At 34.8% G+C, this 26,555-nt stretch overlaps 1 protein-coding gene across 1 annotated transcript in view; it reads left to right on the top strand.

The window, feature by feature from the left end:
- The window catches only part of mrpl1 (mitochondrial ribosomal protein L1), a 30,567-nt gene extending 4,188 nt beyond the window's left edge, over nucleotides 1–26,379 (top strand). Inside the window, exons 3-9 of the mRNA XM_061931673.1 lie at nucleotides 3,219–3,486; nucleotides 15,572–15,655; nucleotides 18,611–18,682; nucleotides 18,742–18,853; nucleotides 18,929–19,029; nucleotides 19,097–19,178; nucleotides 26,232–26,379. Of these exons, the coding sequence (XP_061787657.1) occupies nucleotides 3,219–3,486; nucleotides 15,572–15,655; nucleotides 18,611–18,682; nucleotides 18,742–18,853; nucleotides 18,929–19,029; nucleotides 19,097–19,178; nucleotides 26,232–26,326 (814 nt within the window). The 3' untranslated portion in view covers nucleotides 26,327–26,379. The remainder of the gene's footprint in view (nucleotides 1–3,218; nucleotides 3,487–15,571; nucleotides 15,656–18,610; nucleotides 18,683–18,741; nucleotides 18,854–18,928; nucleotides 19,030–19,096; nucleotides 19,179–26,231) is intronic.
- The last annotated feature ends 176 nt before the right edge of the window (nucleotides 26,380–26,555 follow it).

Raw genomic sequence — 26,555 nt, 5'->3', positions numbered from 1 at the left:
CAAAAGGCGCACCTGGTTAAAGAGAGCATTCAAAGGGGTTATGATTTTTTTTTCCATGTTTAAAACACTTCCTTGTGGTCTACGTAACATGCAAGCCAATTTGTGGGTGGTGTTTTTCACATGCCTCCACTTTGACAGTGTTTTTTGTACCGGTAGTTTGGAATTTGAACTGTAATCTTCTCTATATTATTGTGTAATAAATAGGACCAGGTGAATTGTCCTGTAATACCAAGTAATTCCACAAAGTAGCGCAACAGGACTGCAGTGTGCTTGATTGACTGCACAGCCCAGGTAGACTTTTTGTACCAGCAGAAGCCATGTGCAACAATGAGAAAAGTGTTTAATAAGGAATGGACCCTTTTTCACTGAAGTCCAGGCAAAGGCTGTATGTCCAATTTGCCAAGAAGTTTTGAAGGAATTCACCATAAGTCCTCATTTCTCCACAAGTCAATGCAAGAACGGACCGCTCGTGCTCAGAAGTTGGAAGCTAATTTGCTAAGCTAATAAACACTCGCTAATGGGACTCTTGCCCGCCACCTGAGACCAGGAAGTGCCTCCAGGTCACGTGATTGCAGCCCACTAGTGATGGGTTGATGAGGCGTCATGAAGCGTTTCGACACATTGCAAAACTGTATTGATACTGTGTCGATACTGTGTCACTAAATACTGACATCTGCTGGACATTAAAAATCCCTACAGGCAACCTATGGACCGACTCAACTGACACTGATTTGATGCCCTAGTACAGGGGTCACCAACCTTTTTGAAACCAAAAACTACTTCTTGGGTACTGATTAATGCCAAGGGCTACCAGTTTGATACACACTTAAATAAATAAATATATTGTCATTTGTAAGTTACACGTAAGTGTGATTTAAACAAGAATAGCTCAATAAATACATTTATATATATAAAAAAATGGGTATTTCTGTCTGTCATTCCGTCGTACATTTTTTTTTCCTTTTACGGAACGTTTTTTGTAGAGAATAAATGATGAAAAAAACACTTACCGTATTTTCCGCACCATAAGGCGCCCTGGGTTATAAGCCGCGCCTTCAATGAACGGCATATTTCAAAACTTTGTCCACCTATAAGCCGCCCCGTGTTATAAGCCGCATCTAACTGCGCTAAAGGGAATGTCAAAAAAACAGTCAGATAGGTCAGTCAAACTTTAATAATATATTAAAACCAGCGTGATGTGGGCGCGCATGGAGTCGTATATCAACATGGACGAAGCTGCGTGAAAAAAGCCACCCGGCCTCTTCGCGTAAACTTAAACTTACCTTAACCACTCGCTCATCTTTTCTTCATCCATCCCTTCGAGTTAGCTTTTATGATGACGCCGGCTGGAAAGGTCTCTTTTGGCAAGGTCTTCCTTTTGAATATCACCATGGGTGGAAGTTTCTGGCCATTAGCATGGCAAGCTAGAACCACAGTGAAGGATGACTTCTCATTCCCTGTGGTGCGAATATTCACCGTACGTGCTCCCGTTGTATCCACAGTGCGGTTCACAGGAATATCAGTTGCTGTGAAATAGTAATCCGTGTGCGGATGGAGAGATTGCGTCTTTTCATGAACCGGATCCCTGTCGCTTAGTAGGAGCCATTTTGTGGTCTTTACAGATGTAAACACACAAAGGAAATGATAATATCCGCGCGCTTTTCCTTCTTCTACGCGGGCGGGTGGTTGCTTACAGTAGAAGAAGAAGCGCTTCCTGTTCTATGGGGGCGGGTGCTTACCTTGGCGGTTGCTTGCGTAGAAGAAGAAGCGCTTCCTGTTCTACCGGGAAAAAACATGGCGGCTGTTTACCGTAGTTACGAGACCGAAACTTTATGAAAATGAATCTTAATATTTATCCATATATAAAGCGCACCGGGTTATAAGGCGCACTGTCAGCTTTTGAGAAAATTTGTGGTTTTTTAGGTGCGCCTTTATAGTGCGGAAAGTACGGTAATTGAACGATTTAAAAGAGGAGAAAACACGAAAAAAATAAAAATTCAAAATTCAAAATTCAACCGACAAAAAGAAGAGAAAAACTAGCTAATTTGAATCTTTTTGAAAAAATTAAAAAAGGAATTTATGGAACATCATTAGTAATTTTTCCTGATTAAGACAAATTTTAGAATTTTGATGACATGTTTTAAATCGGTTAAAATCCAATCTGCACTTTGTTAGAATATTTAACAAATTGGACCAAGCTATATTTCTAACAAAGACAAATCAGTATTTCTTCTAGATTTTCCAGAACAAATTTTTTTAAAAGAAATTCAAAATACTTTGAAATAAGATTTACATTTGATTCTACAGATTTTCTAGATTTGCCAGAATAATTGTATTGAATTTTAATCATAGTAAGTTTGAAGAAATATTTCACAAATATTCTTCGTCGAAAAACCAGAAGCTAAAATATTTATTATTCTTTACAATAAAAAAAATAAAAAAAATACTTGAACATTGATTTAAATTGTCAGGAAAGAAGAGGAAGAAATTTAAAAGGTATATTTGTTTAAAAATCCTAAAATCATTTTTAAGGTTGTATTTTTTTCTCTAAAATTGTATTTCTAAAAGTAATAAGAAGCAAAGTAAAAAAAAATAAATGAATTTATTTAAACAAGTGAAGACCCATCCATCCATCCATTTTCTACCGCTTATTCCAAGTGAAGACCAAGTCTTTAAAATATTTTCTTGGATTTTCAAATTCTATTTGAGTTTTGTCTCTTTTAGAATTAAAAATGTCGAGACCAGCTTGCTAGTAAATAAATACAATTTAAAAAATAGAGGCAGCTCACTGGTAAGTGCTGCTCTTTGAGCTATTTTTAGAACAGGCCAGCGGGCGACTGATCTGGTCCTTACGGGCTACCTGGTGACCGCGGGCACCGCGTTGGTGACCCCTGCCCTAGTATATACAATAATATAAATATTTCATTTAGGATTATTTCATATCTTCATTTAAATAAAAATATATTTTTATCTTTTTTAGATACAGTCAATAAATAATGTGAACATGGAAATCTAAGAGAACGTGTTGTGGATGATTGTGGACTGGGAATTTTTTTAATTTTATTTTTTTACACATTTTTAAACAGCTCATGATCGGTCACGTGACTTTCTAAAACCGACACAGGGTTTCGCTCTATGAGCTCGACGCATGCGCCGATGCATCGGTGTTGCTGGACCCGTCACTACAGCCCACCAATTGTCTTCCCTCGTTCCCACAGGCCGCGCAAGAAGGGGAAGAAAGAGGAGGCGGAGCCTAAGGTGAAGAAAGAGCCGCGGGTCATCAACGACGAAGGCCGACACAAACCCTACGGGAGGACGGCGTGGGCGCCCGTGGACGACGTCTACATCCTGCGCTACTACCCCAGGATCGTCCACAGCGCCTCGGACGCCGTGGACCTGCTGAAGAAATACCAGGTGTTGGACTTCACCGCCCACAATCAGCCCGTCTACGTGGACCTGAAGCTGGACATGCAACTGGAGAAGAAGGTCAGATGTGGTTTTTTTTTAGTTCAGCACCTGGAAATTTAACATAAACCATTATTTTCATTTTTATTCTGACTACCATGGCTTTAAAATCTATATCACAATATATATATTTATATTAAAAACAAGTTATAAATAATCCTAATTGAGCTGCTTACGCGAGCGGTAACATATTGCATCATTTCTAGTTGTCTAAACCATTAATGGTGCCTGTCGTGGCGGTAATCCTAGAACCCGTTGGTGGACACCGGCGGTGAGGGATGCCGTCAAGCTGAAGAAGGAGTCCTATCGGGTTCTTTTGGCTCATGGGACTCCTGAGGCAGCGGACAGGTACCGACAGGCCAAGCGGTGTGCGGCTTCAGCGGTCGCGGAGGCAAAAACTCGGACATGGGAGGAGTTCGGGGAAGCCATAGAAAACGACTTCCGGACGGCTTCGAAGCGATTCTGGACCACCATCCGCCGCCTCAGGAAGGGGAAGCAGTGCACTATCAACACCGTGTATGGTGAGGATGGTGTTCTGCTGACCTCGACTGCGGAAGTTGTGGATCGGTGGTGGGAATACTTCGAAGACCTCCTCAATCCCACCAACACGTCTTCCTATGAGGAAGCAGTGCCTGGGGAGTCTGTGGTGGGCTCTCCTATTTCTGGGGCTGAGGTTGCTGAGGTAGTTAAAAAGCTCCTCGGTGGCAAGGCCCCGGGGGTGGATGAGATCCGCCCGGAGTTCCTTAAGGCTCTGGATGCTGTGGGGCTGTCTTGCTTGACAAGACTCTGCAGCATCGCGTGGACATCGGGGGCAGTACCTTTGGATTGGCAGACCGGGGTGGTGGTTCCTCTCTTTAAAAAGGGGAACCGGAGGGTGTGTTCTAACTATCGTGGGATCACACTCCTCAGCCTTCCCGGTAAGGTCTATTCAGGTGTACTGGAGAGGAGGCTACGCCGGATAGTCGAACCTCGGATTCAGGAGGAACAGTGTGGTTTTCGTCCTGGTCGTGGAACTGTGGACCAGCTCTATACTCTCGGCAGGGTCCTTGAGGGTGCATGGGAGTTTGCCCAACCAGTCTACATGTGCTTTGTGGACTTGGAGAAGGCATTCGACCGTGTCCCTCGGGAAGTCCTGTGGGGAGTGCTCAGAGAGTATGGGGTTTCGGACTGTCTGATTGTGGCGGTCCGCTCCCTGTATGATCAGTGTCAGAGCTTGGTTCGCATTGCTGGCAGTAAGTCGGACACGTTTCCAGTGAGGGTTGGACTCCGCCAAGGCTGCCCTTTGTCACCCATTCTGTTCATAACTTTTATGGACAGAATTTCTAGGCGCAGTCAAGGCGTTGAGGGGATTCGGTTTGGTGGCTGCAGGATTAGGTCTCTGCTTTTTGCAGATGATGTGGTCCTGATGGCTTCATCTAGCCAGGATCTTCAGCTCTCACTGGATCGGTTCGCAGCCGAGTGTGAAGCGACTGGGATGAGAATCAGCACCTCCAAGTCCGAGTCCATGGTTCTCGCCCGGAAAAGGGTGGAGTGCCATCTCCGGGTTGGGGAGGAGATCTTGCCCCAAGTGGAGGAGTTCAAGTACCTCGGAGTCTTGTTCACGAGTGAGGGAAGAGTGGATCGTGAGATCGACAGGCGGATCGGTGCGGCGTCTTCAGTAATGTGGACGCTGTATCGATCCGTTATGGTGAAGAAGGAGCTGAGCCGGAAGGCAAAGCTCTCAATTTACCGGTCGATCTACGTTCCCATCCTCACCTATGGTCATGAGCTTTGGGTTATGACCGAAAGGACAAGATCACGGGTACAAGCGGCCGAAATGAGTTTCCTCCGCCGGGTGGCGGGGCTCTCCCTTAGAGATAGGGTGAGAAGCTCTGTCATCCGGGGGGAGCTCAAAGTAAAGCCGCTGCTCCTCCACATGGAGAGGAGCCAGATGAGGTGGTTCGGGCATCTGGTCAGGATGCCACCCGAGCGCCTCCCTAGGGAGTTGTTTAGGGCACGTCCGACCGGTAGGAGGCCACGAGGAAGACCCAGGACACGTTGGGAAGACTATGTCTCCCGGCTGGCCTGGGAACGCCTCGGGATCCCCCGGGAGGAGCTGGACGAAGTGGCTGGGGAGAGGGAAGTCTGGGCTTCGCTGCTTAGGCTGCTGCCCCCGCGACCCGACCTCGGATAAGCGGAAGAAGATGTATGGATGGATAAACCATTAATAATCTATTTACTTTAGGTTACTCCCATACCGATCATCCGTGAGTCAGATCGGTTGATACCATTTTTTTTTCCAAATTGAATGGTCTGAATGAGTTGAAATGTTTGGTGTTGGAATTTTTCGAATCGGTCAAGAAATGTTGAAGTAGTAACATGTTGAATTGAGAAATGGTATTACGGAAATCCTGGAATTTCAGGAAAACCGGGAATTTTTCTAGTTCAAAATTTTTTTTCAAGGTAACATTTTTTTTCAAGGTACAAAATGATTTTCAAGGTACAAAATGATTTTCAAATTTTTTTAATTTTTTTTAAATGTTTTTAAATTTATTTATTCATTTTTTATTTTATTTTTTTTAATTTTAAAAAAATGTTTTTAATTTTTTTTAATCTTTTTTAATTTTTTAAAACAATTTTAACAATTAACTTTTTTTTTTAGGGTTAGGGTTAGGGTTAGGGTTAGGGTTGGGGTTGGGGTTGGGGTTGGGGTTAGGGTTAGGGTTAGGGTAAGGGTAAGGGTTAGGTTTAGGGTTAGGGTAAGGGTAAGGGTTAGGGTTAGGGTTAGGGTTAGGGTTGGGGTTAGGGTTAGGGTTAGGTTTAGGATTAGGGTTAGGGTTAGGCATAAGGAAGGGTTAGGGTTAGGGTTAAGTATAGGGTTAGGGTTAGAGTTAGGGTTAGGGTTAGGGTTAGGGTAAAGATTAGGTTTAGGGTTAGGGTTTGGGTAAAATTTTTTACAAAAATTTACAAAAATTTACAAAAATTTACAAAATTTACAAAATTTACAAAAATTTACAAAAATTTACAAAAAAAATAAATAAAAAAGTTTTTTTAAGTAAAAAATAAATAAATAATACAAATAAAATTAAATAAATAAATAAGTAAATAAATAAATAAATAAATACAATTAAAAAATTTAAAAATTTAAAAATTTAAAAATTTAAAAATTTAAAAATTTAAAAATTTAAAAATTTAAAAATTTAAAAAAAACTTGAAAAAACTTAAAAAAACTTAAAAAAAATTTAAAAATTTTTTAAAAAAACTTTAAAAAACTTTAAAAAACTTAAAAAAACTTAAAAAAAAAAATGTTTTAAGTTAAAATATGATTTTCAAGGTAAACAAATGATTTTCAAGGTAAAAAAAAATTTTCAAGGTAAAATATGTTTTTCAAGGTAAAAAAAAATTTCAAGGTAAAATTTTCTTTTCAAGGTAAAAATTTTTTTTCAAGGTAAAAAATGATTTTCAAGGTAAACAAATGATTTTCAAGGTAAAAAAAAAAATTTCAAGGTACATTTTCCCAAAATTTGGAAATTCCTGAAAAAAGTGCGTGTGAATGCTGAAGTTGAACTGAAATCCTGGATTTTTTTTTTCTAAAATTGTTGAAGTAGAGCACACAATTCCTGAACGGGCTGAATATTTGGAAGTTGGAACAGTTTGAATCAGATGAAAAATGTGGGAGTTGTGGAACTTTGAAGTGGGGATGGGAATTTTCCCATTTGTCGATCAATCACATACTTTTTCAAGAAAATCTGCCGATACCCATCGGTGGTCGACATATCAGTATCAGCATTGATCATACTGATATGACATTTGAATATTACATTTTTGATCACAATTAAAATCAGACAAAAACACAAACAATAATTAAAGCTGCAAGCAGCATTGGTCGGGCCCGCGTATTTGGCAGGTGCTAGTCCTAAGTGTCCCAATCCTTTTGTCTACTTTTAGTCTGAAGTGTCCCAAGACTTTTGTCTAGTGTACCTACCTTGTCTGCATTGTGTGGGCATGTTGGTGCTTCCTGCTTTTGAGCAGCCATCTTAAAAAAACAGCAGTGCAGCAGCATCAGCGCAGCGGTTCTTTGAAGGGTCATAAAATCCAAACCGGAGCAGTTATTAAAACTCTTTCAATAACTTTTAATCAGAAGGGTTAAATCACTCTCCTGGGTTAGTTTGAAGCCGAAACGACAAACACGCTCAGAGGAGATAATGTTTGAAGAAAGGTGACCGGTTTTTACAAAAATGTTGTTTTGAAGGGGGAATAGCAAACTTCCTGTTGATTTTTGCTGGGGGTTGTCAATTTATGAAATGTAGGTCTAAGGGAGACCTACATAGAGGTTTTTGTTTCATCTCTCTCCGACCTTCCCAGTGGGAGTTACAGGCAGTTTTGTCAGATTTTTCATCCGAGGAGCAGTTTTTTCTCCGTTTTATTCAAAAATTGCTCTAGAGCGCAATTTTTGAATTTGGGGTTAGTTTTTTTTATTAGATCACAGTTTTCGCCAGTCCTGATGTGTGCGTTCAGTTTGGTGAGTTTTGAAGCATGTTAAGGGGGTCAAATTACAGCTCAAAGAGGCAAAAGTGACTGTTTTTAGTACTTTTTTGTCTTGAAGGGGGAATTGCCAACTTCCTGTTGATTTTTTCTAAGTCACACCTACATAAAGGTTTTTGTTTCTTGTCTCTCCGACCTTCCTAGTGGGAGTTACAGGCAGTCTAGTTTTTCTTTCTTCCTAGGGGGCGCTAGAGCGCAATTTTGAGTTTTGAGGTTTGGTTTTTTGATAAAAAGTTTTGCCGTATATTACTGATGTGTGTGTAAAATTTGGTGAGTTTTGAAGTATGTTAAGGGGGTCAAATTACAGCGCAAAGTTGCGGAAGAATAATAATAATAAGAAAGAATAAAACCTTACAAATTCAATAGGTCCTTATGTCCCATTGCATAAGGACTCCCTGTGGGAGTCCTTATGCAATGGGCCATGCGGGCCCTAATTAAAAAAATATATATTATTAATAACATATTTTATATTATACAGTAATGCAATGTACTAATAATATTTCACTACAGTACATTTGAAAAAAAGCCTAAATTCACCTTTATTGCATAGAATAATTTGAGCAAATTTAAGTCAATTGTGCAAAATAATTCGACATCAGCAAAAAATTCTACTGGCTCGGATTTAAATTCTATGGTTTTTGCCCTCGAAGTTAAGGAACTTATTTCCTGAGTTTGTAAACAATCACAAAAATGAGAAAAAAAATATTTTTGATAATAAAAATATTACTGTAAAATCAGATAAAACACACTTTGTAGTTTTAATGTGTATTTTAGGAGAAATAGTTTATATAAAAACATTTAAAATTGCTTTTATGATTTAAGAAAATCTATTTTGTTCTCTATTGCAGTGGTTCAAAATGTTAAGATAAAAAGCAAAAAATATGAGATAAAAAGTCAACAATTTTGAGATAAAAAGTCAATATTGAGATAAAAAGTCATAATTATGAGATAAAAAGTCGAAATTTTGACATAAAGTCAAAATATTCAGATAAAAAGTCATAAATATGAGACAAGTCAACATTTTGAGATAAAAAAGTCTATATTGCGATAAAAGGTAAAAAATATGAGATAAAAAGTCGACATTTTGAGATAAAAAGTCAAAATATTGAGATAAAATGTCATAAATATGAGACAAAAAGTCAACAATTTTTAGATGTCCTAGTGTTGAGATAGAAATTCTAAATTTTGAGTTAAACAGTCATAATTATGAGATATTTTTAGATAAAAAGTCAAAATGTTAAGATAAAAAGTCATAAATATGAGATAAAAAGTCAAGATTTTGAGATAAAAAGCCAATATTGAGATAAAAAGTCATATTTGTGAGATAAAAAGTCGACATTTTGAGATAAAAAGTCAAAATATTGAGATAAAATGTCATAAACATGAGACAAAAAGTCAAAAATTTTTAGATGTCCTAGTGTTGAGATAGAAATTCTAAATTTTGAGTTAAAAAGTCATAATTATGAGATTTTTTAGATAAAAAGTCAAAATGTTAAGATAAAAAGTCAATTTTTTTAGATAAAAAGTCAAAATGTTAAGATAAAAAGTAAAAAATATGAGATAAAAAGTCAACAATTTTGAGATAAAAAGTTAATATTGAGATAAAAAGTCATAATTATGAGATAAAAAGTCGAAATTTTGACATATACAGTCAAAATATTCAGATAAAAAGTCACAAATATGAGATAAGAAGTCAACATTTTTAGATAAAAAGTCAATATTAAGATAAAAAGTCGAAATTTTGAGATATAAAGTCAAAATATTCAGATAAAAAGTCATAAATATGAGATAAGTCAACATTTTGAGATGAAAAAGTCTATATTGCGATTAAAGGTAAAAAATATGAGATAAAAAGTCGACATTTTGAGATAAAAAGTCAAAATATTGAGATAAAATGTCATAAATATGAGACAAAAAGTCAACAATTTTTAGATGTCCTAGTGTTGAGATAGAAATTCTAAATTTTGAGTTAAAAAGTCATAATTATGAGATTTTTTAGATAAAAAGTCAAAATGTTAAGATAAAAAGTCATAAATATGAGATAAAAAGTCAAAATGTTAAGATAAAAAGTCATAAATATGACATAAAAAGTCAAGATTTTGAGATAAAAAGCCAATATTGAGATAAAAAGTCATATTTATGAGATAAAAAGTCAACATTTTGAGATAAAAAGTCAAAATATTGAGATAAAATGTCATAAACATGAGACAAAAAGTCAACAATTTTTAGATGTCCTAGTGTTGAGATAGAAATTCTAAATTTTGAGTTAAAAAGTCATAATTATGAGATTTTTTAGATAAAAAGTTAAAAAAATTAGATAAAAAGTCAATTTTTTTAGATAAAAAGTCAAAATATTCAGATAAAAAGTCACAAATATGAGATAAGAAGTCAACATTTTTAGATAAAAAGTCAATATTAAGATAAAAAGTCGAAATTTTGAGATATAAAGTCAAAATATTCAGATAAAAAGTCATAAATATGAGATAAGTCAACATTTTGAGATGAAAAAGTCTATATTGCGATTAAAGGTAAAAAATATGAGATAAAAAGTCGACATTTTGAGATAAAAAGTCAAAATATTGAGATAAAATGTCATAAATATGAGACAAAAAGTCAAAAATTTTTAGATGTCCTAGTGTTGAGATAGAAATTCTAAATTTTGAGTTAAAAAGTCATAATTATGAGATTTTTTAGATAAAAAGTAAAAATGTTTAGATAAAAAGTCAATTTTTTTAGATAAAAAGTCAAAATGTTAAGATAAAAAGTAAAAAATATGAGATAAAAAGTCAACAATTTTGAGATAAAAAGTCAATATTGAGATAAAAAGTCATAATTATGAGATAAAAAGTCGAAATTTTGACATATAAAGTCAAAATATTCAGATAAAAAGTCACAAATATGAGATAAGAAGTCAACATTTTTAGATAAAAAGTCAATATTAAGATAAAAAGTCGAAATTTTGAGATATAAAGTCAAAATATTCAGATAAAAAGTCATAAATATGAGATAAGTCAACATTTTGAGATGAAAAAGTCTATATTGCGATTAAAGGTAAAAAATATGAGATAAAAAGTCGACATTTTGAGATAAAAAGTCAAAATATTGAGATAAAATGTCATAAATATGAGACAAAAAGTCAACCATTTTTAGATGTCCTAGTGTTGAGATAGAAATTCTAAATTTTGAGTTAAAAAGTCATAATTATGAGATTTTTTAGATAAAAAGTCAAAATGTTAAGATAAAAAGTCATAAATATGAGATAAAAAGTCAAGATTTTGAGATAAAAAGCCAATATTGAGATAAAAAGTCATATTTATGAGATAAAAAGTCGACATTTTGAGATAAAAAGTCAAAATATTGAGATAAAATGTCATAAACATGAGACAAAAAGTCAACAATTTTTAGATGTCCTAGTGTTGAGATAGAAATTCTAAATTTTGAGTTAAAAAGTCATAATTATGAGATTTTTTAGATAAAAAGTAAAAAATTTTAGATAAAAAGTAAAAAATTTTAGATAAAAAGTCAAAATGTTAAGATAAAAAGTAAAAAATATGAGATAAAAAGTCAACAATTTTGAGATAAAAAGTCAATATTGAGATAAAAAGTCATAATTATGAGATAAAAAGTCGAAATTTTGACATATAAAGTCAAAATATTCAGATAAAAAGTCACAAATATGAGATAAGAAGTCAACATTTTTAGATAAAAAGTCAATATTAAGATAAAAAGTCGAAATTTTGAGACATAAAGTCAAAATATTCAGATGAAAAGTCATAAATATGAGATAAGTCAACATTTTGAGATAAAAAAGTCTATATTGCGATAAAAGGTAAAAAATATGAGACAAAAAGTCAACAATTTTTAGATGTCCTAGTGTTGAGATAGAAATTCTAAATTTTGAGTTAAAAAGTCATAATTATGAGATTTTTTTAGATAAAAAGTCAAAATGTTAAGATAAAAAGTCATAAATATGAGATAAAAAGTCAAGATTTTGAGATAAAAAGCCAATATTGAGATAAAAAGTCATATTTATGAGATAAAAAGTCGACATTTTGAGATAAAAAGTCAAAATATTGAGATAAAATGTCATAAACATGAGACAAAAAGTCAACAATTTTTAGATGTCCTAGTGTTGAGATAGAAATTCTAAATTTTGAGTTAAAAAGTCATAATTAAGAGATTTTTTAGATAAAAAGTAAAAAAATTTAGATAAAAAGTAAAAAATTTTTAGATAAAAAGTCAAAATGTTAAGATAAAAAGTAAAAAATATGAGATAAAAAGTCAACAATTTTGAGATAAAAAGTCAATATTGAGATAAAAAGTCATAATTATGAGATAAAAAGTCGAAATTTTGACATATAAAGTCAAAATATTCAGATAAAAAGTCACAAATATGAGATAAGAAGTCAACATTTTTAGATAAAAAGTCAATATTGAGATAAAAAGTCGAAATTTTGAGATATAAAGTCAAAATATTCAGATAAAAAGTCATAAATATGAGATAAGTCAACATTTTGAGATGAAAAAGTCTATATTGCGATTAAAGGTAAAAAATATGAGATAAAAAGTCGACATTTTGAGATAAAAAGTCAAAATATTGAGATAAAATGTCATAAATATGCGACAAAAAGTCAACAATTTTTAGATGTCCTAGTGTTTAGATAGAAATTCTAAATTTTGAGTTAAATAGTCATAATTATGAGATTTTTTAGATAAAAAGTCAAAATGTTAAGATAAAAAGTCAAAAATATGAGATAAGAAGTCAAGATTTTGAGATAAAAAGCCAATATTGAGATAAAAAGTCATAATTATGAGATAAAAAGTCGAAATTTTGAGATATAAAGTCTAAATATTCAGATAAAAAGTCATAAATATGAGATAAAAAGTCAACTTTTTGAGATAAAAAAAAATCTATATTGCGATAAAAGGTAGTGAAGTGAAGTGAATTATATTTATATAGCGCTTTTCTCTAGTGACTCAAAGCGCTTTACATAGTGAAACCCAATATCTAAGTTACATTTAAACCAGTGTGGGTGGCACTGGGAGCAGGTGGGTAAAGTGTCTTGCCCAAGGACACAACAGCAGTGACTAGGATGGCGGAAGCGGGGATCGAACCTGCAACCCTCAAGTTGCTGACACGGCCGCTCTACCAACCGAGCTATACCGCCCGTAAAGGTAAGGTAAAAAATATGAGATAAAAAGTCAAATTTTTTAGATAAAAAAGTCATAATTATAAGATAAAAATTCGACATTTTGAGATAAAAAGTCAAAATATTGAGATAAAAGTCATAAATATGAGATAAAAAGTCAAATTTTTGAGTTAGTCATAAAAATTAAATAAAAAGTCAACAATTTTTAGATGTCATAATTTTGAGATAAAAAGTCATAATTATGAGATAAAATGTCGAAATTATGAGATAATAAATCGAAATTTTAAGATAAAAGTCCATCCATCCATAAAAGTCATATTGAGAATAAATGTGAAATTATGAGATTAAAAAAAATCGAAATCATCAGATTTAAAAAACATAATGATGAAATAAAAAAATCGAACTTTTGAGATAAAAGTCATAATGATGAGATAAAAAGTTTTTTTTTTTTTTTTAGAAAGTCACAATTATGAGATAAAATGTCAAAATTATGAGGTAAAAAGTCATAAATATAAGACAATAAAGGGGAAATGATGAGATAAGAAGTCTAAATTTTGAGGAAAAAATCATTTACATAAAATGTTAAAATTATGAGATAAGAAAATCGAAATTGTGAGATTAAAAGTCATAATTATGAGATAAAAGGTGTACATTTTTAGATAAAAATTAATGTTTAAATGTCAAAATTATGAGATGAAAAAATTCGAAATTATTAGATAAAAAAACTAAAAATTATGAGATAAAAAGTCGACATTTTGAGATAAATAAAGTATTTGTTTAGGAAAAAGTCATAATTATGAGATAAAATCTCAAAATTATGAGATAAAAAGTCATAAATATAATATAATGAAGTAGAAATTATGAGATAAAAAGTCGATATTTTGAGGAAAAAATAATTGAGATAAAGTGTTAAATTATTAAGAAAATCTATTTTGTTCTCTATTGCAGTGGTTCCTAACCTTTTTGACCTCGGGGCACCAACTTTTCCACTACAGAGGGGGCCCGGGGCCCCCGCTCAAACATTAACACTGAATTAGTCATCTCATTCTTGCTTTTCACAGTATTCAATAATCATATCTGACTTCCTTACAGTTCACAGCCTTGTCAAATGACATGAAAGCTCACAGAGATTATCATCAAGGCTTCGGTCAGGCTGATTACAAATTTAAATGATAATCAACTATAAAGCAGAAGAAGGGATACTTCAGAAAAATATTACGCAGTGCTAAAAAAAACACATTCTAACTAAATTGATAACAAATACCGTATTTTTCGGACTATAAGTCGCAGTTTTTTTCATAGTTTGGTCTGGCTCCAGTGCGACTTATATATGTTTTTTTCCTTTTTTATTATGCATTTTCGGCAGGTGCGACTTATACTCCGGTGCGATTTATACTCCGAAAAATACGGTAATAATATTATTAATTGTTATTAATTTAGTTAGAATATGTTTGTTAAATAAACATCATCATATAGACTCTAAAACTCATGAAAAATACATGTACATATTTACAAAACATTATTACTATTTGCAAACTATGTTCTAAAATAAATACATTTGAACTAAATTGACATTTAATATAATAATCATATATTTCTGAAATAAACGGTCAATAAAATAAAATAAAAAAGTGCGTATAAAAATACAGCTTCAGCAATTTAGTCATAATTTTTGCGCGAAAGATACATTTTTGCACTTAAGAACTATGACTTTAGCGCCAAACATATTCTGTTTGTTTTGATCTCGGATACAGATCTTTTTTTGGCGGCCCAACACTGCTCTGTCCAATGTGTGTCCAATGTTATCAAATGTTAATAATAATAATAATAATAATAATGTATTTTATTTGTAAAAGCACTTTACATTGAGCAAACAACCTCAAAGTGCTACAGTGCATTTTAAAAAAATAAAAACAACGCTTTAAAACCACTAATAGTTGCCCCCAACAAGTAAAATAAATAGTAAAAAAAATAAAAACTAGAACAGCCTAATAGCTAGAACTAGCACACATATGTCTAAAAAAAGGCTTTTTTTTTAAATATGTTTTTTAAAAGCATTCACAGTCTGTGGTACCCTCAGGTGGTCAGGGAGAGCGTTCCAGACTGGGAGCGGCGGAGCAGAAAGCCTGGTCTCCCATAGTTCGGAGGTTGGGGGAGGTTAGCCTGTCCGGATTAGTTATTAGTTTCGCTCGTTAAAAACAATAAATGTAAAACTTTAAAGCTTTATTCTCATCAAATTGTGGTAGAAGTGTAGCATGTTCAGCTCGTCGTCCCCCTCTAGTGGTACGTTTATTCACCGCCATGGAGGCCAGGAGTAGTTTCACAAGTGGCTGCTAGATTTTTATTTATTTAAATTAAATGGTATTTTTTTGGCCGCCGGATCCGAAAAGGAACGTTTTTGTGTCCTCATGGTTTTTTTTTGCTTTTCCCAGAAAAAAATCAGCCCCTTTGTGAGCACGGTGCATCTCCCACACCCTTTCAAGACTGAAACCAGTAAAGTTGTCGTGTTTACCGAGGTAAGGACTTTTACTTTGGAAATCTCATGTTGTTTATCAATCTACAGATGTAAAACCTACTCAGTGGCCGAGTGGTTAGAGAGTACGCCCTGAGATGGGTAGGTTGTGAGTTCAAACCAAAGACTATAAAAATGGGAGCCATTACCTCCCTGCTTGGCACTCAGCATCAAGGCTTGGAATTGGGAGTTAAATCACCAAAAAAGTTTCCCGGGCGTGGCCACCCCTGCTGCTCACTGCTCCCCTCACTTCCCAGGGGGTGATCAAGGGGATGGGTTAAATGCAGAGGACAAACTTCACCAAACCTAGTGTGTGTGTGACTGTCATTGGTACTTTAACTTAACTGAATAAAAAAATACAAATAGGAGAGAATAAAAATAAAAATGAGACAAATGAGTATAAAAATATAATGAAAATAGTAAAAATATAAAAAATAACACCAATACATATAAGAATAGGAATAAAATAGGACAAATAGAATAAAACCAGTTTAAAAATAAAAACATGTAAAAAATATGATATAAAAACATATACAAATTAAAGAAAAAAAGACAAATAAGAATACAAAAACAAATTTAAAATATTAAAAAAACAATACCAATACATATAAGAATTAAAAAAAAAAAAAAAAAAAAAAATAGAGTAAAACTACAAAAATTACACAAAAAAATACCAAAACAGATAAGAACAGAAATAAAAATGATACAAATAGGAAAATAAATAAAATAAAAATGTTAAAAAATGATATCAATACATCCATCCATCCATTTTCTACCGCTTATTCCCTTCGGAGTCGCGGGGGGCGCTGGAGCCTATCTCAGCTACAATATGAAAATAAACATAAGACAAATAATAATACAAATATATTAGGAACAAATAAATAAAATACCAATACATATGACAATGGGGGAAAAATAAGACAAAAGGGAGTAAAAATAAAAATTCAAAAATAACAGAAAATAATACCAATACATATAAGAGTAGAAATAATAATAAGACCAATAAGAGTATAAATTAAATACAAATATTTAAAAAATACTACCATTACATACAAACCCTGTTTCCATATGAGTTGGGAAATTGTGTTAGATGTAAATATAAACGGAATACAATGATTTGCAAATCATTTTCAAGCCATATTCAGTTGAATATGCTACAAAGACAACATATTTGATGTTCAAACTCATAAACTTTTTTTTTTTGTTGCAAATAATCATTAACTTTAGAATTTGATGCCAGCAACACGTGACAAAGAAGTTGGGAAAGGTGGCAATAAATACTGATAAAGTTGAGGAATGCTCATCAAACACTTATTTAGATACATATTTAAAATCCATATTCAATATAAATATATTATTAAATTAGCAGTGAAACACTCAATCTTAAACGCTGTCTACTGGTAGAAAAATGCCCCTTTTTCTATGCCCTCACCAGCAGCCAATGATCCAACACAGTTAAATCCTTGATTTGACACAGCGGTCTAATTAGCGGGCTCGCGCACCAGCAGATGAGACGGGAGCGCGCCGCGTTATACCTGCGCGTGAACGTAAACTGATCGGCTCTGATCATATAAGCCGACTGGCCGAAATAATGCCCAATTATGTACATTTCCTGGGGTTGCCTAGGTGAATAGGGATGCGGATGTGCTCTAAGATAAAATATAATTGTATTAAGTGGGGTTTGGCTGGTTGCTAAACAGCCACGGTTGCGAGCTCGCGCGTCAGCTGACGAGACAGCTGTTCGCCGCTACAACATTATTAGGCCGTTTATTGAAATACTCCCACACTTTTGACGACTTTTGGCGTGCTTTTTTGAGATTTTGAGATAAAAAGCCAATATTGAGATAAAAAGTCATAATTATGAGATAAAAAGTCGAAATTTTGAGATATAAAGTCAAAACATTCAGATAAAAAGTCATAAATATGAGATAAAAAGTCAACTTTTTGAGATAAAAAAAAATCTATATTGCGATAAAAGGTAAAAAATATGAGATAAAAAGTCAAATTTTTTAGATAAAAAAGTCATAATTATAAGATAAAAATTCGACATTTTGAGATAAAAAGTCAAAATATTGAGATAAAAGTCATAAATATGAGATAAAAAGTCAAATTTTTGAGTTAGTCATAAAAATTAGATAAAAAGTCAACAATTTTTAGATGTCATAATTTTGAGATAAAAAGTCATAATTATGAGATAAAATGTCGAAATTATGAGATAATAAATTGAAATTTTAATATAAAAGTCCATCCATCCATAAAAGTCATATTGAGAATAAATGTGAAATTATGAGATTAAAAAAAATCGAAATCATCAGATTTAAAAAACATAATGATGAAATAAAAAATCGAACTTTTGAGATAAAAGTCATAATGATGAGATAAAAAGTGTTTTTTTTTTTTTTTTAGAAAGTCACAATTATGAGATAAAATGTCAAAATTATGAGGTAAAAAGTCATAAATATAAGACAATAAAGGGGAAATGATGAGATAAGAAGTCTAAATTTTGAGGAAAAAATCATTTACATAAAATGTTAAAATTATGAGATAAGAAAATCGAAATTGTGAGATTAAAAGTCATAATTATGAGATTAAAGGTGTACATTTTTAGATAAAAATTAATGTTTAAATGTCAAAATTATGAGATGAAAAAATTCGAAATTATTAGATAAAAAACTAAAAATTATGAGATAAAAAGTCGACATTTTGAGATAAATAAAGTATTTGTTTAGGAAAAAGTCATAATTATTTAATTTTTTCCCCTCGCTCGCACCGCTCGTATCGTCTGCTTTGCGCTCCCCCATGACGGTAGTGTGACGTAAATATGCTACGCGTCGACATATTTACGTAACCGATGACGTCGACGCGTCGTTTCAGCCTTATTGCATAGACAGTCCCGTTATAATGTGTTCATTAGCGCCACACATGAGCTGAGATGGAAATGTCTTTTGCTTTGTCCAAGGATCCTCATCAAGCCACAGTGGCCAAGGAGGGCGGAGCTGCCTTTGTCGGAGGGGCGGAGCTTATTCAGCCGGTGAGCGTGTCCCCTTTAAGAGCGTCTTAAGCAGCCCATTAGAAGTCAACGTTTGTCAGATCTTAGACGAGGAGGTGGTGGCCGACTTCTACGTGGCCGTGCCGGAAATGTTGGCCAAGCTGGTGCCGCTGAAGAACAAACTGAGGAAGAAGTTCCCTAAGAGCAACAGAGGCGAGCCCACGCACACGTCGCCCCCCCCCCCTGGCCGCCGCCGGAACTGACGTCTTTGCCCCCTCTGACCTCCAGGCTCTGTGGGCGTCGACATAACCAAGATGCTGGAGCGCTTCCGGACGGGCCACGAGTACGCGGTGGAGAGCGAGTGCTACGTCAGGACGCAGATCGCCACGGTGCGTCACGTCGTCGTCACGGTGAAGTAGGCGGGGCTTCGTTGACCGTTTTTTGCTCCTCCTGCAGCTGGACTTCCCCAAAGAACACATCCTTGCCAACCTGCAGACCGTCCTGCTGGACGTGTGCTCGCACCGACCAGCTGACACGGGTGCGCTTTCTCATACTCAACACCAACACAATACAGTGGGGCAAAAAAGTATTTAGTCAGCCACCGATTGTGCAAGTTCTCCCACTTAAAATGATGACAGAGGTCTGTCATTTTCATCATAGGTACACTTCAACTGTGAGAGACAGAATGTGAAAAAAAAATCCAGGAATTCACATTGTAGGATTTTTAAAGAATTTATTTGTAAATCATGGTGGAAAATAAGTATTTGGTCACTTCAAACAAGGAAGATCTCTGGCTCTCACAGACCTGTAACTTCTTCTTTAAGAAGCTCTTCTGTCCTCCACTTGTTTCCTGTATTAATGGCACCTGTTTGAACTGGTTATCTGTATAAAAGACACCTGTCCACAGCCTCAAACAGTCAGACTCCAAACTCCACTATGGCCAAGACCAAAGAGCTGTCGAAGGACACTAGGAAAAGAATTGTAGACCTGCACCAGACTGTGAAGAGTGAATCTACAATAGGCAAGCAGTTTGGTGTGAAAAAATCAACTGTGGGAGCAATTATCAGAAAATGGAAGACATACAAGACCACTGATAATCTCCCTCGATCTGGGGCTCCACGCAAGATCTCATCCCGTGGGTTCAAAATGATCATGAGAACGGTGAGCAAAAATCCCAGAACCACACAGGGGGACCTGGTGAATGACCTGCAGAGAGCTGGGACCAAAGTAACAAAGGTTACCATCAGTAACACACTACGCCGACAGGGAATCAAATCCTGCAGTGCCAGACGTGTCCCCCTGCTTAAGCCAGTGCATGTCCAGGCCCGTCTGAAGTTTGCCAGAGAGCACATGGATGATACAGCAGAGGATTGGGAGAATGTCATGTGGTCAGATGAAACCAAAATAGAACTTTTTGGTATAAACTCAACTCGTCGTGTTTGGAGGAAGAAGAATACTGAGTTGCATCCCAAGAACACCATACCTACTGTGAAGCATGGGGGTGGAAACATCATGCTTTGGGGCTGTTTTTCTGCTCAGGGGACAGGCTGACTGATCCGTGTTAAAGAAAGAATGAATGGGGCCATGTATCGTGAGATTTTGAGCCAAAATCTCCTTCCATCAGTGAGAGCTTTGAAGATGAAACGTGGCTGGGTCTTCCAGCATGACAATGATCCCAAACACACCGCCCGGGCAACGAAGGAGTGGCTCCGTAAGAAGCATTTGAAAGTCCTGGAGTGGCCTCGCCAGTCTCCAGACCTCAACCCCATAGAAAATCTGTGGAGGGAGTTGAACGTCCGTGTTGCTCGGCGACAGCCCCAAAACATCACTGCTCTCGAGAAGATCTGCATGGAGGAATGGGCCAAAATACCAGCTACTGTGTGTGCAAACCTGGTAAAGACCTATAGTAATCGTTTGACCTCTGTTATTGCCAACAAAGGTTATATTACAAAGTATTGAGTTGAATTTTTGTTATTGACCAAATACTTATTTTCCACCATAATTTACAAATAAATTCTTTAAAATTCCTACAATGTGAATTCCTGGATTTTTTCCCCACATTCTGTCTCTCACAGTTGAAGTGTACCTATGATGAAAATTACAGACCTCTGTCATCATTTTAAGTGAGAACTTGCACAATTGGTGGTTGACTAAATACTTTTTTGCCCCACTGTATATAACTTTTTTTTTTTAACCTCCAGTTTAGGTTCTCAGTCATAACATTTTTTTAAAATAAGTCCTATATTATTTTTTTTATTTATCTTTGATTATAAAGTTGTATTTATTACTTTATGCTTTTTCTCATAGAAAACTTAGTTTTATCACGGCAAACACACAAAATGTGCAATATTTTATCACCCAAAAAATGTCAAAGTGGAATATAATTGGAGCCTTAAATATGTCAATAATCCATAACATTGATTTTGATTCATTATTATTTGTATGTATTATTTACCGTATTTTCCGCACCATAAGGCGCCCTGGGTTATAAGCCGCGCCTTCAATGAACGGCATATTTCAAAACTTTGTCCACCTATAAGCCGCCCCGTGTTATAAGCCGCATCTAACTGCGCTAAAGGAATGTCAAAAAAACAGTCAGATAGGTCAGTCAAACTTTAATAATATATTAAAAACCAGCGTGATGTGGGCGCGCATGGAGTCGTATATCAACATGGACGGAGCTGCGTGAAAAAAGCCACCCGGCCTCTTCGCGTAAACCTACCTTAACCACTCGCTCATCTTTTCTTCATCCATCCTTTCGAGTTAGCTTTTATGATGACGCCGGCTGGAAAGGTCTCTTTTGGCAAGGTCTTCCTTTTGAATATCACCATGGGTGGAAGTTTCTGGCCATTAGCATGGCAAGCTAGAACCACAGTGAAGGATGACTTCTCATTCCCTGTGGTGCGAATATTCACCGTACGTGCTCCCGTTGTATCCACAGTGCGGTTCACAGGAATATCAAAAGTCAGTGGAACCTCGTCCATGTTGATAATGTTCTCTGGCCGGATCTTTTTTTCAGCTATCTTGTTTTTACAATATGCACGGAAAGTAGCCAGCTTTTCTTGAAAGTCTTTAGGCAGTTGCTGTGAAATAGTAGTCCGTGTGCGGATGGAGAGATTGCGTCTTTTCATGAACCGGAAACCTGTCGCTTAGTAGGAGCCATTTTGTGGTCTTTACAGATGTAAACACACAAAGGAAATGAAACGTAATATCCGCGCGCTTCTTCTTCTTCTACGCGGGCGGGTGGTTGCTTACAGTAGAAGAAGAAGCGCTTCCTGTTCTATGGGGGCGGTTGCTTGCGTAGAAGAAGAAGCACTTCCTCTTCTACGGGGAAAAAAGATGGCGGCTGTTTACCGTAGTTGCGAGACCGAAACTTTATGAAAATGAATCTTAATATTAATCCATATATAAAGCGCACCGGGTTATAAGCCGCACTGTCAGCTTTTGAGTAAATTTGTGGTTTTTAGGTGCGGCTAATAGTGCGGAAAATACGGTATATAAAACAACATTCTTAGGGATTCAAAAGGACCCCACTCATAAAAGTGTTAAAATCCACACACAAAAAGTAATGCATGAACATATTTTTAAGTGGAATATAATTGGTGCCTTAAATATGTCAATAATCCATAACGTTGATTTTGATTCATTATTATTTATATGTATTATTTATATAAAACAACATTCTTAGGGATTCAAAAGGACCCCACTCATAAAAGTGTTAAAATCCACACACAAAAAGTAATGCATGAACATATTTTTATTTAGAAAATGTAATTAATTTTGTTACATTTTTGGTTATTTTAAAATCATAAAAAAATATATATTTTGATAAAACCTTTTAATTTTTTTGTGTGTATCTTGGCTCAAAAGTGGCCATTTTATTTTGTTGAGGCAGATTTTCAGCTATTAATTTAAAAATAATTGTAATATTTGTATTGACTAAAAATATACAAACATTTATTCATGGGAAAAAAATTACTATTATACAAAATGTATTTTTTTAATATTTATTTAAGCTTAAGAGTTGTCAGTATTTTAAGTGGAATATAATTGGAGCCTTAAATATGTCAATAATCCATAACGTTGATTTTGATTCATTATTATTTATATGTATTATTTATATAAAACAAACATTCTTAGGGATTCCAAAGGACCCCACTCATAAAAGTGTTAAAATTAAGCCACACATTTGATTTTTTCACTTTCAACACTTACATCTGTAATTAACTTCACATCAACAAGTCAATTATAAGGTTTTATTATTGTTTTGTTTGTTTTATGCCCTTTTTGTCAAAGACAATTCGATATTTTATGGCCAAACACAAAATATGCAATTTCTCCACCCAAAATTATTTCAAAGTGTAACAGACTAACCTCCTTCAACCTTTCTGCTCCGCTGCTCCCAGTCTGTGGAACGCTCTCCCTGACCACCTGAGGGCACCACAGACTGTGGATGCTTTTAAAAAAGGCTTAAAACCCTTCTTTTAAAAAAAACATTTTTATATATTATATATATATATATATTATATTTTTATGTTATATACTAGTTTTAGCTATTTGGCTGTTCTAGTTTTTATTTTTATTTTTTTTAAATTATCTTCTTATTTTATTTTTAATACACTGTAGCACTTTGAGGTTGTTTACTCAATGTAAAGTGCTTTTTACAAATAAAATATATTATTATTATTATTTGATGTGAAGTAATTGTAGTCTTAAATATGTTAATAATTCATAACAAATTTTGATTTTAATTGATTATTATTTTATGAGTAATGACAGTTTAAAGAAAAATCCCACACAAATGATTGGGGATCAAAAAGGAGCTCACTCACAATAGTATTAAAAATAAGTCATACATTTTTAAAATGTTTTATTTCAACACTAAGTCACCAGATCAACATCAGATCCACGCTGTTGAGTTTTTATTTATTTATTGTTTGTTTTAAGCCCGCTTTGTCAAAGAAAACTTTACTTTTTTATATGGCCAAACAAAATATGCATCATTTCCCCCCAAAACTATTTTAAAGTGTAATATTCGACGTGAAGTAATTGTAGCCTTAAATATGTCAATAATTCATAACGTTGATTTTGATTCATTATTATTTATATGTATTATTTATATAAAACAACATTCTTAGGGATTCAAAAGGACCCCACTCATAAAAGTGTTAAAATTAAGCCACACATTTTATTTTTTCACTTTCAACACTTACATCTGTAATTAACTTCACGTCAACAAGTCAATTGTAAGGTTTTATTATTGTTTTGTTTGTTTTATGCCCTTTTTGTCAAAGACAATTCTATATTTTATGGCCAAACACAAAATATGCAATTTCTCCGCCCAAAATTATTTCAAAGTGTAACAGACTAACCTCCTTCAACGTTTCTGCTCCGCTGCTCCCAGTCTGTGGAACGCTTTCCCTGACCACCTGAGGGCACCACAGACTGTGGATGCTTTTAAAAAAGGCTTAAAACCCTTCTTTTTAAAAAAGCATTTTTATATATTATATTTTTATGTTATATACTAGTTTTAGCTATTTGGCTGTTCTAGTTTTTATTTTATTTTATTTTTTAATTATCTTTTTATTTAATTTTATTTTTAATACACTGTAGCACTTTGAGGTTGTTTACTCAATGTAAAGTGCTTTTTACAAATAAAATCTATTATTATTATTATTATTATTTGATGTGAAGTAATTGTAGTCTTAAATAAATGTTTTATTTCAACACTAAGTCACCAGATCAACATCAGATCTACGCAGTTGAGTTTTTATTTATTTATTGTTTTTATTTTAAGCCCGCTTTGTCAAAGAAAACTTTACTTTTTTATATGGCCAAACAAAATATGCATCATTTCCCCCCAAAACTATTTTAAAGTGTAATATTCAATGTGAAGTAATTGTAGCCTTAAATATGTCAATAATTCATAACATTGATTTTGATTCATTATTATTTTTTTGAGCAATGACATTTTCTTAAAAAAAAAAAAAATCACTAAAATTGTTGGGGACCCAAAAGGGCCTCACTCATAAAAGTGTTAAAATAAGTCTTTTTTTTTGTTTTGTTTTGTTTCAATGCTTGAACTTCTAAATCAACTTCAGATCTATTCATACATTATAAAAACATTTTGGTATATTTTTATAATACCGTATTTTCCGCACCATAAGGCGCCCTGGGTTATAAGCCGCGCCTTCAATGAACGGCATATTTCAAAACTTTGTCCACCTATAAGCCGCCCCGTGTTATAAGCCGCATCTAACTGCGCTAAAGGAATGTCAAAAAAACAGTCAGGTCAGTCAAACTTTAATAATATATTAAAAACCAGCGTGATGTGGGCGCGCATGGAGTCGTATATCAACATGGACGGAGCTGCGTGAAAAAAGCCACCCGGCCTCTTCGCGTAAACTTAAACTTACCTTAACCACTCGCTCATCTTTTCTTCATCCATCCCTTGGAGTTAGCTTTTATGATGACGCCGGCTGGAAAGGTCTCTTTTGGCAAGGTCTTCCTTTTGAATATCACCATGGGTGGAAGTTTCTGGCCATTAGCATGGCAAGCTAGAACCACAGTGAAGGATGACTTCTCATTCCCTGTGGTGCGAATATTCACCGTACGTGCTCCCGTTGTATCCACAGTGCGGTTCACAGGAATATCAGTTGCTGTGAAATAGTAATCCGTGTGCGGATGGAGAGATTGCGTCTTTTCATGAACCGGATCCCTGTCGTTTAGTAGGAGCCATTTTGTGGTCTTTACAGATGTAAACACACAAAGGAAATGAAACGTACGGTAATACCTACTCAGTGGCCTAGTGGTTAGAGTGTCCGTCCTGAGATCGGTAGGTTGTGAGTTCAAACCCCGGCCGAGTCATACCAAAGACTATAAAAATGGGACCCATTACCTCCCTGCTTGGCACTCAGCATCAAGGGTTGGAATTGGGGGTTAAATCACCAAAATGATTCCCGGGCGCGGCCACCGCTGCTGCCCACTGCTCCCCTCACCTCCCAGGGGGTGATCAAGGGTGATGGGTCAAATGCAGAGAATAATTTCGCCACACCTAGTGTGTGTGTGACAATCATTGGTACTTTAACTTTAACTTTTTATCCGCGCGCTTTTTCTTCTTCTACGCGGGCGGGTGGTTGCTTACAGTAGAAGAAGAAGCGCTTCCTGTTCTATGGGGGCGGGTGCTTACCTTGGCGGTTGCTTGCGTAGAAGAAGAAGCGCTTCCTGTTCTACCGGGAAAAAAGATGGCGGCTGTTTACCGTAGTTACGAGACCGAAACTTTATGAAAATGAATCTTAATATTTATCCATATATAAAGCGCACCGGGTTATAAGGCGCACTGTCAGCTTTTGAGAAAATGTGTGGTTTTTAGGTGCGCCTTATAGTGCGGAAAATACGGTACTTGAATGCCTTTTTGTCCTGTTTTTGTATGGCAAACACACAAAATATGCAGTATTTTCCCCCAAACTAATTTCACTGTAATATTTGATGTGAAGTAATTGTAGCCTTAAATATGTCAATAATTCATAACAGTGATTTTGATGCATTATTATGTTTTGAGCAATGACTGAGCTGGCGGTGTGTGCTGCAGGTGTGCTGGTGCAGCGTGCCATCATGGCCAGTCACAGCAGTGAAGCTCTGTGGTTCAACAGTGAAGAACTTCTAGCAACATCTGGCGACGAGTGATGGTGTCGTTTTATTTCTTGTACTTGCTAATAATAAATGTTTGCTTTTGTCAACCTTTGGCTTTCAAGTGACGTCTCACGTGTAACACCACCTGCTACCACCAGAGGTCAGTATCGTTGTTTTCTATATGAAGTAGTATTTAATATGTACTTCTACTTTTTGATTTATTTAGGCTCAATAATGGTGTTTTTTAAGACATATTTTCTGCTGTTTTTATATTTCAAGATAT

Source organism: Nerophis lumbriciformis, linkage group LG03 (assembly GCF_033978685.3).
Source record: "Nerophis lumbriciformis linkage group LG03, RoL_Nlum_v2.1, whole genome shotgun sequence".
Taxonomy (NCBI): Eukaryota; Metazoa; Chordata; class Actinopteri; order Syngnathiformes; family Syngnathidae; genus Nerophis; species Nerophis lumbriciformis.
This window is presented reverse-complemented; position numbering and strand designations above follow the sequence as displayed.